This window comes from Sus scrofa, chromosome 10, assembly GCF_054392235.1.
Source record: "Sus scrofa isolate SSC_HxYL_T2T_F1_AM1 chromosome 10, Sscrofa_HxYL_maternal_Yorkshire_Landrace_v2.0, whole genome shotgun sequence".
Classification (NCBI taxonomy): domain Eukaryota; kingdom Metazoa; phylum Chordata; class Mammalia; order Artiodactyla; family Suidae; genus Sus; species Sus scrofa.
This window is the reverse complement of record NC_139392.1, coordinates 91,287,495-91,305,457: the sequence shown is the minus strand read 5'-3', so window position 1 is coordinate 91,305,457 and position 17,963 is coordinate 91,287,495. Positions and strand designations below refer to the sequence as shown.

Below are 17,963 nucleotides of genomic sequence, written 5' to 3'. Positions count from 1 at the left end.
GGATTTGTTAACCGCTGAGTCACAGTGGAAACTCCTTAGAAGACATTCTGAACTTGAAGACCATCTGTTAACTAGAAGACATGGATTTAAGAAATAATTCTCTGTTGCTAAATGTGCTGAATCTTCTTTTGTCCACACTTAGAGGCAAAGGTGGCCAGACATAGCACTCAATGCCAGAGACGTGGGTTCTGAGCTACTTAGCAGAGACAATCAAGAATTATTCCTCTTGTTTCAGATTTGACTTAAGACATAGGACGCACTTATCATCTATCAATATCTATCATGTTATCTATCTATATTATTATCTATCCATCTACTCTCTATCCAACTATCCATCAAACTACCTCGCCATCCATCCATATCAAACCAATCCATTCATCCATCACATACATCTATCCATCACATTTATAACCTATCTATCATCTATCTATCTATCTATCTATCTATCTATCTATCTATCTATCTGTCTGTCTGTCTGTCTATCTGATAAAGCTCAGGTCTGTCTGGTTCCCAAACCTGCCATCTCTCCATAGCTCCCCACGTCCTCACATTCCCAGCACATCTCAGCGTACACATGGTGTCGGAGAAACAGATATCTTCTCAAAAGTGCATTCAGAGCTGTGAGGACAATAGCCTCTCGGGATTGTATGCAAGTAGTTCTGGCACCAAGGAGAAAGCAGCCTCGTTGTAATCCCAGAGCTCTTGCAATGCTGTGACTGGGACCTTGGCTCTAAACACTGACCAAGATTCTCCCCTTGACCAGGCTCTCCTCAGCCCCCCTGAACTCTGTTTCAACTAAGCATGACTCCTGGGCTCTGTGTCTGTCTCGGTATTGTCCAATTTTAGCAAGACTCTTGCAAAGTCAGTTCAGCCAGAACCCCCACTCTCGACATCTGTTTGGTTTTCTCATCCTCTGCCATCCCCCAGGTGCAGTCTGATCACTGGCCCGCCTTCAGCAAGAATCGTGTTAGATCCATTTAGCCAGAACCCCCTTTACTGCTGACGCTTCCTCTTAGTCATTATCCACCCACTTTGTTCCTTGTCTATAAACCTCCACGCCCCATGCATGGTGGTCTCTGCTCCCCACCCCCCGGAGAATCAACCACTCAGTGGCCCCTCTGTCACTCGCAATGGTCCCTCTTAAATAAAGTCATCCTTCCTGTGCTTTACCAAGTGTCACTGACTATGTAACAATAGTGACACAAGTTTATAAAACTGTGTAGTGGATGTTCCACCTGCAGGAAGAAACAGCTGCCAAATCACAAATAAAGAGGTGGAATGAGTTTCTTCCTGAGTATGTGGGAAAACTGGAACTCTGCAGTCTAGAGGATAGCGGAGGCTGGTGAGGGAGAAAGCAGGCGAGAGATGACAGGAGGGGAAAGCAGGAAGAGTAAGACCCACGAGGGGGTTCAAATAGACAAGATGCTGAGCGATGCTGGGACATTCTGCCACCAGTGATGTGAGGGTCTAGAAGGAAAGTGATGCCCATTTCACCTGTGGTGGCCCGTGGGGTGTGTGTGTGGGGGGTAGGACCACATGAAGCTCCCTGGAGACGAGGAGGAAGATTATGTGCGTTGAGTGGAAGAATAAAACCAATGGAGGGGAAACAAGGCCAAGGAGGTGGAGGAATTAAAGGTGGAGTGAGAGGAAGGGCTCTGTCAGAGCATCCGAGGGGCTGAGATCAAAGAGCTCTTTCCTTGTAATAAAAAGCTACAGAGGGCGTTCCTGTGGTGGCTCAGCGGTTTATGAACCTGACTAGTATCCATGAGCATGGGGGTTTGATCCCTGGCCTTGCTCCATGGGTTAAGGATCTGGCATTGCCGTGAGCTGTGGTGTAGGTTGCAGAAGCAGCTCAGATCCTGCATGGCTGTGGCTGTGGTGTAGGCCAGCAGCTGTAGCTCTGATTCCACCCCTAGTCTGGGAACCTCCAGGTGCAGCCCTAAAAAGAAAACACAAAAAGCTGCAGAGAGGCAGATGAGGATCTATGATATTCCACAAGAACTAGCAAGAAGGGCATCCTTGGGGGGAGGCAGTGTCAGGAGAGAGATTGGCGCTGAATTCAGGGGTTGGAGACGCTGCCTTCAAGAAATCCTGTGTAGGAGGGAAAGATGACTCTGATACCAATGACTTAGGGTTATCGGAGTTTCTTTCCTATTTGGGGATTTTTAATGTTTCTCAAATGTACATCAGCTCAACAGCAGCTACCTTTTCATGCTAACTAAAACAGAACCAGGTTGGGAGGGGGGCCAAATAGAGAATTAAACTATTAGGAGGCATCTTTCTTTATTTCATTTTTTATTTATCTACCTCTTGTCATTGTCACAGCATTATCAAAATATACAAATAGTACAGATACTTTCAACATGTATAGCTAGAATTCTAATTAAATAAGACTGCTACAAATAGCATGCATGGATTTTTATCTTGCATGAAGTCTCAAGAGACTTAGGAGTCATCCAATCATCAGTAATGGGCTAATAAAGGGACTGGGTTTTCTTTTCTCTAGAATTATGCACTTCATTTTTTTTTCCCATTCAAATGTGAGGATGGTAAAATGAGAGACTGCCTCTGATACTGAAATCAGCTAAGGATGGTTGGATGGAAGGGTTCTACTGGCAGCAGTAAAATGACTTTATCCTTGTTGGGCTCTAAATTTAATGTCTATGTTGACAAGACAACCAGAGTAGGGTTCTAGTAAACCATCCACATCAATGACACAAATTCTCCCCACTTTCGTCTTTCCAATGAACTTCAGGGCTACTCAGAATAAATGGATTTGTAGATCTCAAGTCACAAGCTACATTTATTATGAAGAATTCCCATAAGTACCTGCTCAGGGCTTCCCCCACCCCCTACCCTTTACCCTTCCAGAGACATGAACAGAATAAAATGGGTTAGTGGTTACTTGTCTGGAGCTGAACGGAACCCATTTCTACCCCAGGCAACATGCTCTTTCAGTCTTGAGAAGTTTGGATTTTGCTCGTGTCCACACATATTTCATTGATCAGCGGTTGATGCCTGAGGAACCATACTTTACAGCAGAATTAAGTTTTCAAATCATTCACAGTGGGGGGAACCCTCTTTCAAGTAAATGACTGCGATTAGTAAGGACCTAAGGTCAAGGGTGGCCGTGAAAGGTGTCAGGGCGTTGTCATTAGTGAAGCAGAGCTGGTTTCTGCTATGGATACAAAGTCAGTGAGGGGCTCCATGGTCCCAGCCTTCACTGTTGAGTGTTTCTTTTCTTTTCCAGGTTGAAAAGGAACCAAAGGTGCGTCACATGGACCAGTTCACCGAGGAAGGAGGACCCATCCCTTCGTGTGTCTGGAGAGGCAAGTCTCAGGATATCAACCTCTCCATCCCTGGGTTCATGAAGGAAAAGTTTCTGAACATGTTCTGGTCCATGCTGTTGATCAGCGCTCTGTCTGCAAATGACAGCCGGGGCTTCTCGTTCAAGAATTCTTTGTCGAAGTTGCTGCAGTCGTACGGTGATTTCTTGACCAGAGTTTTAGGGAGGGGGGAGAAAAAAAGGAAAGGAAATCAGCCACTGAATTCATTATCCTTCCTTTTGTCATCCAGGCTACCAGCTGTGTATGAAGAAGTACGTGTCTGCAAATAAGGTAATTCTCATGGTTGATCATGTAGGGCTTTTATCAAATGTCTCTAAGACCTGGAGTCATCAGCTTATCAACAGAATTGTTAAATTCATATAAAGGAATTCCACTTTGCATACATTCCAGGAAGACCTAATGCTTCCGGGTAAGAGTTTACATGAAGAAGGACTGGTAACCTTTGAAAAAGCCCCACAGGGGCAGGGGGTGGGGGAGCGGGAGGAAGTGGGAGGGGTGGATGGTGGGAGCAGAGGGACTGGAGGAAGAAGGAGTTTCAGATTATAAATCCCTGTTCTTCTAGTAACATCCCTCAGTGCCCTTGGGTCCCCCCCAACACACATTTATTTTATTGTTAAGCATCTTAAGCTGTCTTCCACAGACAGCATGGATTGGGAAAGACAACATCCCTGGTCGACTGGTGCCCATCACAAGAAACCTGTTCATAAACACTCTTTAGCATGGTGTACCCTTGAACTTGAAAGATTAGGAGTAACCACTATCAACTGTCATCCTTATACGAGCGCAACTGAGTCAGGCCCTTCCCACCCCCAGAGGGGCCCCTGAGCTGCTGAAGCCAATGGCCTCTGCCTACAAACAGCTGCCTGGACCACAGGTCATGGAAATTCCTTCGTACAGGAGGAACTGGGAATTGTCCCACTGGCAAAGGGTAGCTCAAGGGTCTGATATTTTTGTGGAAAATATCAAGTCAATTGCAATCTACCATGGAAGCTGAGACACGAAGGACACTGTTCTGATGAGCTAGAACAAGGCGAAAAATTCCTTTCATCACAAAGACCATTACCCCAGGTATTAGCAATGGTGTGGTAACAAGTAACGAGAGGTCCAGCCCGTGGGACCCCTGGAACATCTCCAGAGCGTGGGGGGAATGTTGATCAGAGAACTCTTCCCACGCTGCTGTTTCTGGCCACTCGCTGTCAGGACTAAGAGCAAGACACGTGCCACCGTGAACAGCCTGCCTGAGGGGCACAAGCACATGCCTCCTCCCTGCGAGGACGGGTCATAGACTACCCGGTCACTGCTCCCTCCTTTCCAGAATCACCGGGAGTGGGTCAAGCTGGCAAATGTGCCACTTGGCTTTATGTCCTCTTAAAAGTTATTATTTATTTTTTAAGTTGTGGTAAAATGTACATTACATGAAAGTGACCATTCTAACCAATTTTGTGTACCGTTCAGGGGCATGAAGCGCATCCATATGCTGGACCACCATGACCGCCATCCACCCCCAGAACTTTTGTCATCTCAGCATTGCCGCATCTTGTGGTGACCCAGGAAGTTCTGCCTTTTCTCACGAGGTGAGCGGCTGGCGGGTGGCTGTGCACGTGGGAATTTAGAGACCTCTTTTGTCCAAGGACCAGTCTACTTCTCAAATGGAGAAACACCTATTAATTACCACTGGGGATGTAGTTGCAGGGACAGATGACACATGTCAGAGAATCTTGGAAAACACGGCTCCAGAGTTCCGGCCATTGGAGGCTGGGTTTACGCCCAGGCTTGGGTCACGCAGACTGGGACCACACAGCCTGGATGCATCCTCTGCAAAGCTCCCCATCACATCTGACGGTCCCCCCACATTTGTGGGGGATCCGGTGCTGCTGTGGCTGTGGTGTAGGCTGGCAGCTGTAGCTCTGATTGGACCCCTAGCCTGGGAACTTCCATATGCTGCAGGCGTGGCCCTAAAAAGACAAAAAAAAAAAATTAAACTTACACAATGTTATAGATCAACTATATCTCAGTTAAAAAAAAATGAAAAAAAAAAAAAAGTTCGGGGTATGCCTAAGGCTCCTACATCCGAAGATTCATTCTTCCTGCGGCTACATTTTTTTTTTTTCCTTTTTAGGGCTGCACCTGCACCTGCAGCATATGGAAGTTCCCAGGCTAGGGGTGGAATCAGAGCTACAGCTGGCAGCCTACGCCAAGCCATGCAGGATCCGAGCCACATCTGTGACCTATGCTACAGCTTGCGGCAATGTTGGATCCTTAACCCCATTGAGCGAGGCCAGGGATTGAACCCACATCCTCATGGATACTATGTTGGGTTCTTATCTTGCTGAGCCACAATGGGAACTTCTCTGAAGCTACATTTGATGACACAGGTTAAATTCTGCAAATGAGTCACATTCCCTGCCACCCCTCCAAACCCAGTACCCTGGTTATGGTCAAAGAAGACCCTCCTGAGAGGTGGGGCTGGGGGTGAAGTGGGGATGACGACGGCAGGACCACTGGCTCCTGGGGCCCCTTACCACTTTAGGCCTGAATGGAGGGTCAATCTCCTTTCTTTCCAGCTCTTCCCAGTTGATCTCCCGGAACAAGGGGTGCTGGCGGATGTCTCCCCTCACCCCCAGGCGCTTCTCAGGCTCTCTTACGAAGAGCTGAAAGGGAGCAGAGGGGGAGCAGTTAGGTCTCAGGGATGAAGCAGCCCCCCTTGGGTGCAGGTGCACCTAGCATGGGGGCCAGGACTGCACACGCGTGACTGACTCCACCAGGAGAAAGGCTGGCCTTTGCCACCTGCCTTCCGAACCTTGTCCCTCTGTTTACCGTCATCAACTATCAACTCAGGTCAAACGAGCGGCAATGTTCTCCCTCAAACAGGCTGAAGAGTCCATCTGCCCGAGTCTGGGCTTTGCCCTAGAGATGCTACCCTTCAAGTTACAAAGACCTGGACTGAGATCAGCTCTAATTCACGGGACCCTCTGGCAAGTTACAGATGCCGAGTCAGCTTCCTCATCTATAAGGTGACTGGGGCGTCCTCCCCACAGGGATGTTCCGTGGGTTAAAACAGTGACAGACAGACAGACAGGTGTGTGCTAATTCCTGGTCTGGAACACCCAAAAGCAGAGTAAGTGACCAGCATATCTGCTGTTTGGCCGACTGCCCATCGATTGAGTCTGATTTCTTTCAAAGCCACTTTCAGAGCTTGCTTAAGCTGTAACAAACTACTCCCTGGCAGTCAGCTTTGGATTTTGTAGTATTCAGTATTCAGAATCGCTCTTAACTCCCGCAAGCCTTCTGGATGCTAATACTGTATTCAAATCATTGAGGTTATTTTTGTTTTTATTTTTGCCTGATAAGGCCACAGCTGTGGCATATGGAAGTCCCCAGGCTGGGATCGAATCGGAGCTGCAGCTGCTTGTCTATGCCACAGCCACAGCAACAGGGGATCTGAGCCACACCTGCAACCTACACCACAGCTCAGGCAGTGCTGGATCCTTAACCTACTGGGCGAGGCCAGGGATGGAACCCGCAGCCTCATGGTTCCTAGTCAGGTTGGTTACCACTGAGCCATGGTGGGAACTCCCTCAAATCATCTTTGATCATTTCCAACCCGTTTTATACATATTTCCTCTCTATGCTGGCCCCTGTCCTGTCACTTCCCCCCATGACGTCAACATGAACACTGGCCAGAACAGCAGAGAAACTTGGAAACTCTTCGAACTTAAACAAAACATGTCGAGGGCTCCAAGGCCTTAGGAGAGTCCAAACATGCAAACTAGAAACGTCTCGGCTCTCCTGGGGGTCTGGAGCAGCTACCCTTTTTCTTTCATCAGCTAGATGTTCATTTATGAAAATAACTGCTTGTTACAGGGTGTCATAAAGCGGGTATGGATCCTTGGAAGGGGTAAGCAATGAGATTCTGCTGTACAGCCCAAGGAACTATATCTGATCACTTGGGATGGACCATGATGGAGGATAATGTGAAAAAAAAAAAAAAAAGAATGTATATATGTATGACCGGGTCACTTTGCTGTATAGCAGAAATTGACAGAACATTGTAAATCAAATATAATTTTTTTTTTTTAAAAGAGGGTATGAATCCTGAAAATAAAAGCCGGTTAAGTGCAATGATTGTCCATGAAGTTCTGGCAGAACTTGACTTCCCGTTTGCACCAAAATTGCCTGGATGGCTTATACCTCATAAGAATCATAAGACTCGCCAGTCAGTGTGGTCAGTCTATGGGATTTAAAACACGGCTTTACTGTTTATCTTACTACTTGAAAATCTTCAAAAGCTCTACTCTATAATCACTAACTAACTGACAGCTAATTAATTCACTAATATGCTGGAGCAAAGCAGAGATTTCTTTCTTTTTAAAATTTTATTTTATAATGATTTTTATTGTTTCCATCACAGCTGGTGTACAGTGTTCTGTCGATTTTCTGCGGTGCAGCAAGGTGACCCAGTCACACATATGCATAGACATTCCTTTTTCTCACATGATCCTGCTCCATCATAAGGGACTAGATACAGTTCCCAGGGCGACACAGCAGGATCCCATTGCTATTGCCTTTGGAGGTTTCTTTGTTTTTAAAAAATTTTATTAAAACTTTTTTTTTGGGGGGGGGGGGCTGTACCTGTGACATGTGGACCAAACCTGCAGCACAGCAGTGACCTGAGCCACAGCAGTGACAAAGCCGGATCATTAACTGGTAGGCCACCAGCGAACTCCTTTCTTTTTTCTTTCTTTTTTAAATTATCTGAAAAGCTCCCTTGAGACACTCATGCAACTGCCTGGTGTGGCCAAGGGGGGAGTCCTTGGCATGGCCCCACTTTCTCTCCCCTTTATTGGATGGTGGCTGCTGGGGCCTCTCTACAGAAACTTGGGCTTCCAAAGAAGCTCGTTAGAAAATCTCCACATAGTGGAAATAACTCGAGCCTGTTAACCGAGAGGCTTTCCACCTCCATGGCCTGGGGCAAGGTTCTGAGTCTCAATTTGTGCACCTGTAAAATGAAGGGTCAGACAAGCTGATCTTCTGCCCTGTGAGTCCTAACACCCTCTGGGCCCCTGGGGCGGCGGGCCTTCCAGGCTCCCTCTAATGCCGACACTCACGCTCCGATTTCACTGGGACCCTCTTCTGTCCGGACGTGTCTACTCAGTGCATCTGTGGCCTTTTCCGAGGTCTTCCCTTCGCCTTGACACTCCATCTTGCAAGGGTTTACCTCTCGCTGTAATCCACTCCCGTCCCTTCCTCCTCCTCTTTAAGTCCTGACACACCTTTGAGAGTTCAGCTTACGCCCTGTCTTCTCTGCCAAGCTTTCTTTGGTTACCTCCACTCACGGTGAGCTCTCACCTCTCCTCTTGAGTCACACTCCCTGTCACATGGCTGGTTACATCATTCAATCCATTCAGTGTCCTTAGAGAGTCAGGCCTTGGGCTGGATGCCTCAGCTAGACCTTCCTGATTTTTTTTTCTTTTTACAGTGACACCTGCAGCAGGTGGGAGTTCCCAGCCTATGGGTCGAATTGGAGCTGCAGCCACGGCAACAGCGCATCCAAGCCGCACCTGTGACCTACGCTGCAGCTGGCGGCAATGCTGGACCCTTAACCCACTGAGTGGGGCCAGGGATCGAACCTGCATCCTCCTAGACATTACGTCAGGTTCTTAACCCACTGAGTCACAATGAGAACTCTGGCCATCCTGATTTTAAAGGCAGATCCTAAAGCAGATACAAGGAAACTGAGGCTCAGAGAAGCTTGGCAACTTGCTCAAGACCATGGGTCCAGCCAGCAGTAGAGCCTCAGTGATGAGCAGCCCTATCCTACTTCCGCTGTTGGATAGTCTATCCTTTGAACTCTATAGAACATCTCCCCTTCCTTAAAGAAAGTAGCCCACTGTGTATCTGCACCACATTTTAAAAGGCGGCTTTCCTGCTAGAGGAGAAGCTCTGGAGGGCAGACACCAAGTACGTTTCTGTTTCTTACAGAGTCCAGCGTGGCGCCACGGACCAAGCAGCTACTCCATGGGTGTGTGCTGGGTATGTGGCCAAGCTGTCTTTCCATTTAATTTTTCCCAGATCATGTGTCTTCAGTCTCTGTCTTCTGTTAGACTCTTGGTTTCAGCATATAGAGCAGCCTATAGACAAGTTCATGGCGAAACGTATTTCTCCGTAGACTCAGACGCGAGCAAGAGTCGAGAGATGGACGGAAATAAGTGACTTGCCCCACATTCGTTCCCCTGAGATGATCTTAGTAAGTGACTGGCTTCCACTCTGAAGGACATTTGGATGGAACAAGATTCGAGAAGGTGTGTGGCCCTAACCAGCCTCATGTTATAAAGCAGATGCTTCAGGGAATCGGTTGGAAGGAACTGCCTTGGGCCAAGGGCATGCATGCTCGGTGTTCCCAGGAACATGTGGCATTTTGAGCCTGGCATGTGGACCTGGGAAATTTCAGAAACGTTTAAAGATAAAATGTATAAGGAGGGGATGATATGATCTCCAGCATCGAGACTCAGAATTCTTTCTAGTTTTGTACAGAAGAATAAATATTCATCCTCTCTGCCCTGCAGCAGCCCCCCCCCCCCCGCCAACCCGGTTCTAAAGATGCTGGTTGACCTTATGGAAGGTCACCGGCTCTGCTGCAGGGAGGCTGCCCCGAAGGAATACATGCTCATGCGGAAAGACTTGATTTTGTCCATAGAAGCTGTCAGAAGTGTGGTCTGTACTGACAGGAAAGAGCACACCCCGACATAAATGGCCAGGATGCATCTGGAGTTTGTGTAAATTTACTCGACTGTCCAGGAGAAAAAGCAGGGCTGGGCTGCCTCGGATGGCCCCCCGGGCTTGGCACCTGCCCCTGGAATCTTCTCTCCCTCTTCTGTCCCTCTGCCAACGGCTCTTTCTACAAAAGGGAGAGGTATTTCTATTTGAGAGCACGAATTTTCCATCATTTTCCAAACAAAGGGACAGGACATCCTGGATGAAGGGAAGAAAAGGGCGTGTCTTGGGTGACAGGCAACGAGACAGCGGTATCCCACCTGTACTTCTTGATGACATGCAGCCTCTCCTGCTGTACGTTTGCTCAGTGCACGGCATGTATCTGCGTCCTGCGAGGGCTAAAGAGAATGGAGTCCAGTACTGAGCCTCCTCCTGTTACAGATGCCATTGAATACTCTTCACTTAGCTTTCCCAGAGGCCCCGTGACTCTGGGTTTCACAACATTATCTGTAATTCTCTAGAGGAAGTTTCTCAGAAATGATATTACCTTTGATTTCTGCAGAAAAGGGAGCTTGAGGATGTGGGGGCTGCTGGATCAAAACTGTAGAGCCAAAGAGGCACAGAGGTGAAACTAGAAGCCAGTCTTACAATCAGCGACTCACAGGCTGGAAACTAATTTCTATTCGCCCAGCTCCTAGAACATGGGAGAACCCTCTTCTTCATGGACAAGAATAGAGAATTTCTATTAACTCACATGAGAAAGACTAAGCCCAGACTCTTCCATGTGGATTTAAAACCTCTTCACCAAGAGGTTAAACCCCCTTCATCGGGAGTCCCACTTCCTCTCCTTCTTTATTCTCAGTTGTCTTGGTTTCTGTCCAATTCGCCAAATTTACGGTCTACTCTCACAGCAAATCTCTTCCTGCCACTGAAACTCTGCAGATGACTCTTTTTGTCTGTTTGCTGGTGTTTAGTCTAACATTTAGTTTTGTTTTTAAACTGTTTATTTTGAAATAATTACGATCTTAGCCTGCTTGAGATGCTGGAACAAAAACACCACTGATGTGTAGGCTTAAACAGGAGACATTTATTCTCATGGTTCTGGAGGCAGGACATCCAGGGTTAAGGTGCTGGCATGGCCAGGTTCTGGGAAGCCTCTCTTCGTGGCTTGCAGGTGGCATGGCCAGGTTCTGGGAAGCCTCTCTTCGCGGCTCACCAGTGGCTGTCTTCTGGCTGTGTGTTTCCCTGGCCTTTTCTAGGTGCATGTGTTTGAGGGGAGAGATTTCCTTCTCCCTCTTTTTTAAAGGGCACTAATCTCATTTTGAGGAATCATGATGTCGTCTAAACCTAATTACCTTCCCAAAGCCTCACCCCCTAAAACCACCACGTGGGGGGTTAGAAGACTTCCACATGTGATTTTCTGGGGCGGTGGGGGAGGACACACGCAGACCATACATATGGATTCACAGGAAGTTGAAAAGATAGTACAGAGATGTCCCATGTACTTTCACTCAGTTTCCCCGAGTGCTTCCGTCATAGACGATGAGAGTATAATATCAAAACCAGGACACAGGCACTGATACCGTGTATCTTGTTCTGTGTCATTTCATCACACAGGGAGGTCTCTATAACCACGTCTCCGTAACCACCTTCACAAACAGGATCCAGAACCGTGCCAGCACCACAGAGATCTCCCTTGGGCTCCCCTTTCAGAGTCATTCCCCTGCCTCCCCGATCCCTAAGCCCCGCAGCCACTAATCTGATCACCATCTCTGCCGCGTTGTCCTCTCAAGAATGTCACACATGTGGACTCATACAGTCTGACCTTTTGAGATGGGCTTTTTCTCCCCCCCACTTGGCTTAATGTCTTGGTGACCCATTCACATTGTTCTGTGAACCCATAGTTCCATCCTTTTCACTGCTGCATAATCTTCCACATGCATGACTTTACATCTTTTCTCCTCCTACCGGAAGTAATCCTTTCCTCCTCCCCAGTCTTCCTCTCCTTTGAAACCACCATTCCCAGTGTCTTTTTTCTTTCTTTCTTTTTTTTTTTGTCTTTTTGCCATTTCTTGGGCTGCTCCTGCAGCATATGGAGGTTCCCAGGCTAGGGGTCGAATCAGAGCTGTAGCTGTCAGCCTACGCCAGAGCCACAGCACACGGGATCTGAGCCTCGTCTGCGACCTACACCACAGCTCACGACAATGCCAGATCGTTAACCCACTAAGCAAGGGCAGGGAATCGAACCTGCAACCTCATGGTTCCTAGTCGGATTCGTTAACCACTGCGCCACGACGGGAACTCCCCCAGTGTCCTTCTACAGATGTACTTCGTTACCTCCAGCTGGCCCCACTTACATCCTCCCTGTGGCATGCTGGGAAATCACCCTTTGCCAGATGGAGCTGGGTTTAGGCGGCACAGCTGTTCGGCTTTATGTAAAGGTAGGTTACAGCGGCTGCACCAGAGCCTCCAGACCCCCAAGCCGTTCCCGTTTCCCCCTTTCTGGTGAGTTTGGATGGCCCAGGACTTCTCAGCGCCCCCTTTGTGCTGTGGGTTGAATTGTGTTCCCTCAAAATTGATGTGTTGAATCCCTAACCAGTGTGAAGGTACTTGGAGGAAGAAAGTACTTAAGGTTAAATGAGGTCACAGGGTGGGGCCTGAGCCTATCGGCTCAGGGCTTATAAGAGGAGACGCCAGCGCACTCTCGCGAGAAAGCAGCCCTGCAAACTGGGTGTGGAACTCTCTCTGCTGGGCCTGGCCCTGGCCCTGGCCCTGGCCCCGGACCTTGGACTTCTTCGGACTTCCAGCCTCCAGACCTGTAAGTGAGTTTCTGTTGTTTAAGCTGCCCAGTCTATGGTGTTTTGTTCATGGCAGCTAGAGACAATTAACACACCTTAGTTAAGTCTAAGAGCCAAGTGTAGAATAAATGTAGCACCTGTAATAATACCTGAAATTGCCTTTATGGAGAGCAAAACTTTACATTCCCATCCTGCTAATTTATTTTTACTGCTGTCATCTTTTTTAAAACTTGGTTAATTTTGAAATTAGCTTTCATTTTATATGTGTTTTGTTCAGTCATTAAAAGTGAATTTAATTGGCCGTTTGGGGAGTTTTCTAAGTTTATGGCTTGCTTGGATCAGAGAGCAAGTGAGAATTGAGTGAGACTGGCTCAGATGTTTACACACCATCAGCCTCGGGCTGGGACTCCTACGAGGGCTTTGTCAGCACTTGAAGTTCTAGATCTTGGTTCCTTAGGGAGAATGCCGCGAGAATGCTCAACATTTCAAACACCCTAGACAACCTGACAGTTGTATCAGAAAGGCAAACGTGTATTATGCCCTAAAATTTAATTCTGAGTCGTTCTTCATGAGAAAAAAAGCAGATTAGTGAGAAAAAGGTAGGCAGGGTAATCCAAGTTTGGATTTCAAATCCATGGACAGCGTCTAATGGTGAAGGATCTTGTCCTGGTCCCCTTTTCATTATAAGACGAGCAAGGCTAAACATTATTTCCCTAAATGATTTGTTTTTAGCCGGCTGAGATGAATTTCCAGAAACCAAACCGTTTTGTTCAAAACACCTGTATTCTCGGTCCACTGCCTTTCGACTTGCTGGGCTTTTGGTCACATTGGTAGGTCTCTTTGGCCCCCAGAGGTGCTGGGACAGCTCAGCAGGTGTAGGCGCTTACTATGATAGCAGCTCATTAGCATGGTGAATTAGCAGGATTTTCATTTTCTAGCACATGGCACTCACACGGCAGATGGTATTTTGTATCCTCAGCAAAGGCAACCTGGGGCTTTAAGGTCTAGATCGTTAACGGTGGCTCTCAGGTGCTCCTCGTGTGTCTGTGTGGGTGCCCGGGAGCTCCTGCTTTCTTAACCAGTGAGTCTTGGAGCATGGTTTGCTTCTCTAGCACTAGCGCCAGGTCTTAACTGATCCTGGGGTGTCACGGGTGGGGTCTGACTGTTGCTTTGATGCTGAGTTCTGGAGACTGCTGCTGAGATGGTAGAAGACTGCTCTCTTTAGGTTTCAGGGTGGAAAATACATCAGGGTGTCCCGTGGATGCAGGTCGGGGATGTGAGGAGAGCGGGTCTGCGTCTGTCCTAAGTGCTGCCTGGGAGAGCCCGCTCAGCAGCAGCGGGTCCCGCTGGGATGGGGTGTGGCTGGAGTGGGATTCAGTCCAGTAGCTGGGCTGAGGGATGGATCCAGGAGCCTGCACCTCAAGGGCTTCCGTCAAAGATGTCCCCAGGGACAGGGATTTCCAAAACACCTGTCTGAATCCCATAGAAAGCCTTGGCTTGAAAACCCAATGGATTCCAAGAGCATGAAGCCCCCCAGCCGTGGAAGAGCAGTTCTTTCTCCTCCTCATCCCTCCATCCTCTCCCTGTGTTTGGTCGGAAATAGAAACACAGGAGATGGGGAAGAGGGGGACACGCATGCAGGACACAATGTGAACAGACTCCCTTTTCCAAAGGTGGGTGGCGGCCATGCGCCTGCCCAGCGGAAAGGGAGTGGGAGTCTGTGCTTTTAAGATGGACATGATGGGAGTTGCCGTCGTGGCTCAGTGGACACCGAATCTGACTAACATCTATGAGGACGCAGGTTGGATCCCTGGCCCCCGCTTAGTGGGTTAAGGATCTGGCATTGCCGTGAGTTGTGGTGTAGGTTGCAGATGCGGCTTGGATCCTGTGTGGCTGTGGCTGTGGTGTAGGCCAGCAGCTGCAGCTTTGATTCAACCCTTAGCTTGGGAATCTCCATGTGCTGCATGTGTGGCCCTAAAAAGACAAAAAAAACCAAAAAACCAAACCAAAACCTTTAAGATGGGTGTGATGACTTATGTCTTGGACAGAACAGCTTTGCTTTCTTGGCTGAGATGGTGTCTCATAATGTAGGAGGGACGAGAAGTTGGTCTTTTATCTAAAAGTGAGCTGAAAATCACTTGTTCTATCCAAGCCTTCAGCCAGGGCAGGGAAAGATTTTTTTCATGGTAAGTTTCCGGTGTAGAGCATTATAATTCAGCCTCTGCACCCACTCCAGCGTGATCACCACCAAAGCCTGGTTACCCCTCCTTCACCACAGCGTTGCCCCCTTCACCCAGCATTGCCCACCCTGCCCCTTCTCCTCTGGTGACCATCAATCTGTTCTCGGTATCCATGAGTTTATTTTTTAGGTTCCACGTGAATGAAATCCCACAGTAATTGTCTTTGTCTTATTTCACTGGCACAAGACCCTCTCCATTCGTGGTGTTGCAAATGGCAGCATTTCACTTTTTTTGGCTAATGTTCCATTGGGTATACATTCCACCTCTTCATCTGGTCGTCTATTGACAAACACTTGGATTGTTTCCATTTCTTGGCTATTTCAAAGAAGGCTGCAATGAACATAAGGGTACATATATCTTTTCCAATTCGTGTTTTCATGCTCTTTGAATAAATACCCAGAAGTGGAATACGATATGAGTGTATTGTCATTCTAGTCGTAACTTTTTGAAGGATCTCCATACTTGCTTCCACAGTGGCTCCACCAGTTGACATCCCACCAGCAGTGGTCTTCCATCATTGGAGTTCCATTTTTTCACATCCTTGCTGGTACCTTCTCCCATCTTCTTCATAGCAGCCATTCTGACAGGTGTGAGGCGATAGCTCACTGTGGTTTTGGTTTGACTTGTAGTTTCCCTGGTTAGTGATGCTGAGCATCTTTTCATGTGCCTATTAGCCATCTTTTCATCTTTGAGAAAATTGTCTATTCAGATCCCTTCATCCATTACATTTTGCTTTTTTAAAATTAAAGTGTAGTTAATTTACAGCGTTGTGCCAATTTCCGTTGTACAGTATAGTAACCCAGTGATACACACACATCTTTCATCATGGTTTTTTTTTTTTTTTTTTCTCATAGTATTTTCCAGCATGTTCTATCCCAAGAAACTGGATATGGTTCCCTGTGCTATACAGCAGGACCTCACTGCCCATCCATTCTAAATGTCAGTTTGCATCTGCTAACCCCAAACGCCCCGTCCATCCCACTCCCTCCCCCTCGGCAACCACAAGTCTGTTCTATATCTCTGTGAGTCTGTTTCTTGTCTGTGGATAGGCTCATTTGTGCCATATTTTGGATTCCACGTATAAGTGCTATCATATGGTATTTGTCTTTTTCTTTTTGACTTATCTTGATATGAGAATCTCTAGTTGCATCCATGTTATTGCAAATGGCATTATCTCATTCTTTTTTATGGCTGAGTAGTAGTCCATTGTATATATCTACCATTTTAAAATCAGACTGTCACTGAGCTGTATGAGTTCTTTTATATTTTGGATGTTAATCCCTTACCAAATATGATTTGCAAGTATCCTCTCCCATTCAAAGTTTTCATTTTGATGATTTCGTTGCTGTGCAGAAGCTTTTTCATGTCATGTGGTCCCATGTGTTTCTTCCCACCTTTGTTTCCCCTGTTTATGGGTCAGATCCCCCCAAAATATCTCTGGGACTGATGTTAATGAAGTTACTGCCTATACGTTCTTCTAGGAATTTTATCATTTCGGGTGGACTGAACAGATTTAGTAGGGACTATGGGAAACAAGTTTAAGTTTTAAGCCCCAAATAGCTTTTGTTCAATAGACCCATTACATCTCAAGGTGCGGCTGTTTAAGAGTCCTGGAACTGGTTCCTGGGTGTTTCTTGCACGGGAGGGTCTGAGACTCCTTTTGATAGCTCATGCTCATCCTATCGGTGCCTCAGTTAAAACAAGGGTGCACATCCCCTTTAAATCTGGTTCAGTGCAGTTACTGTTTACTCTGCCAGGTATAAACCCGAACCTAGCAATGGACGGGAGCACCGAGGAGAAAGCCTAGTACTAAACCTAGGAGCGTTTCCTCCAGGCCACTTCTTACCTTCACTAAAAGGTCCTTTGCCTCCTTCTCGAGCCATCGTGGGTAAAAGGGACTGTCCATGCGGATGGAGTGGAACAGCTCCTCTTCATCCTGCCCGTGGAATGGGGACTGGCCGATGAGCATCTCGTAGAGAAGGACGCCGAAGGACCACCAGTCCACAGAGTGGTTGTACTTCTGACCCAGTAGGATCTGCAGGACCAAACGGCAGGGACCTAGTGACTAAAAATGAGCCTCTCTACAAAACAAACAGATTGTGCACACGGAGGGCAGACTTGCGTCTGCCAGGGGCAGGGGTGGGGGAGAGGGGGACAGGCGGGGAGTTTGGGGCTCGGAGATGGAGACGGTTACATTTAGAATGGATGGGTGACGGGGTCCTGCTGTATAGCACAGGGAACTGTGTCTGGTCCCTTGACTTAGAGTGGCTGGGTCACTTTGCTGTACGGCACGAATTGAAGGAACATTATAAATCAACTACACTTTAACCAAAACATGAAAAAAAATAAAAACGAGGTTGGTCTGAACGCCCTGCCTGGATGTCTCAAGGCCACCCAGGCAATAGCTCATGACGAAGACAGCACATGGTTTTACAAAGATTACACTGAAACTTTCGAGAAGCTAGTGACTAGGTAGAAATGAGTGGGCAGTGCCAAAACTGGGCAAACGTTCTTGAGTTTCAACCTCTCTCCTCTCTCTCTCTCTTTTTTTGCCTCTGGCCTTAAGCGAAACAACTGACTTGTCCCGCCAACCTTTATTTTCCCGCACGTGGGTGGCAGATCCAGACCTAAGAGAGCTAGGTTTTCCAGGCCCTTCAGTGCCTTGAGGTGAAGCGCTAAACCAGACCACATGTTGTGTGGCATCTGTGGTCCTGAGTCTCTGCCTAAAACATCAAGCTTCCAAAGAGGTCATCTGACAAAGCCCACCCTTAAAGCTAACAGGTCATGGTTCCGAAGAGTCAAGTTTCGTGACTCTGCTGAGAGAGACCAGGAAAACGAGCTGTTCAAATCCAGAAACCAAGACC

General features: G+C 47.5%; 1 protein-coding gene across 7 annotated transcripts in view; it reads right to left on the bottom strand.

Annotated features, from left to right (window-relative positions):
- Window positions 1-2,278: 2,278 nt before the first annotated feature.
- PRKCQ (protein kinase C theta) overlaps window positions 2,279-17,963 on the bottom strand; it is a 154,105-nt gene continuing 138,420 nt past the window's right edge. For 6 of the 7 annotated variants that reach the window (XM_021065023.2, XM_021065021.2, XM_021065019.2 and 3 more), the window contains 3 exons: window positions 16,946-17,134; window positions 5,870-5,998; window positions 2,279-3,492 (listed from right to left, as the gene is read on the bottom strand). In XM_021065023.2, coding sequence (XP_020920682.1) covers window positions 3,337-3,492; window positions 5,870-5,998; window positions 16,946-17,134 — 474 coding nt within the window. In that variant the 3' untranslated portion in view covers window positions 2,279-3,336. Of the gene's footprint in view, window positions 5,272-5,685; window positions 5,999-16,945; window positions 17,135-17,963 lie in introns of all 7 variants that reach the window. The other variant, XR_014818128.1, reaches the window with a different exon arrangement.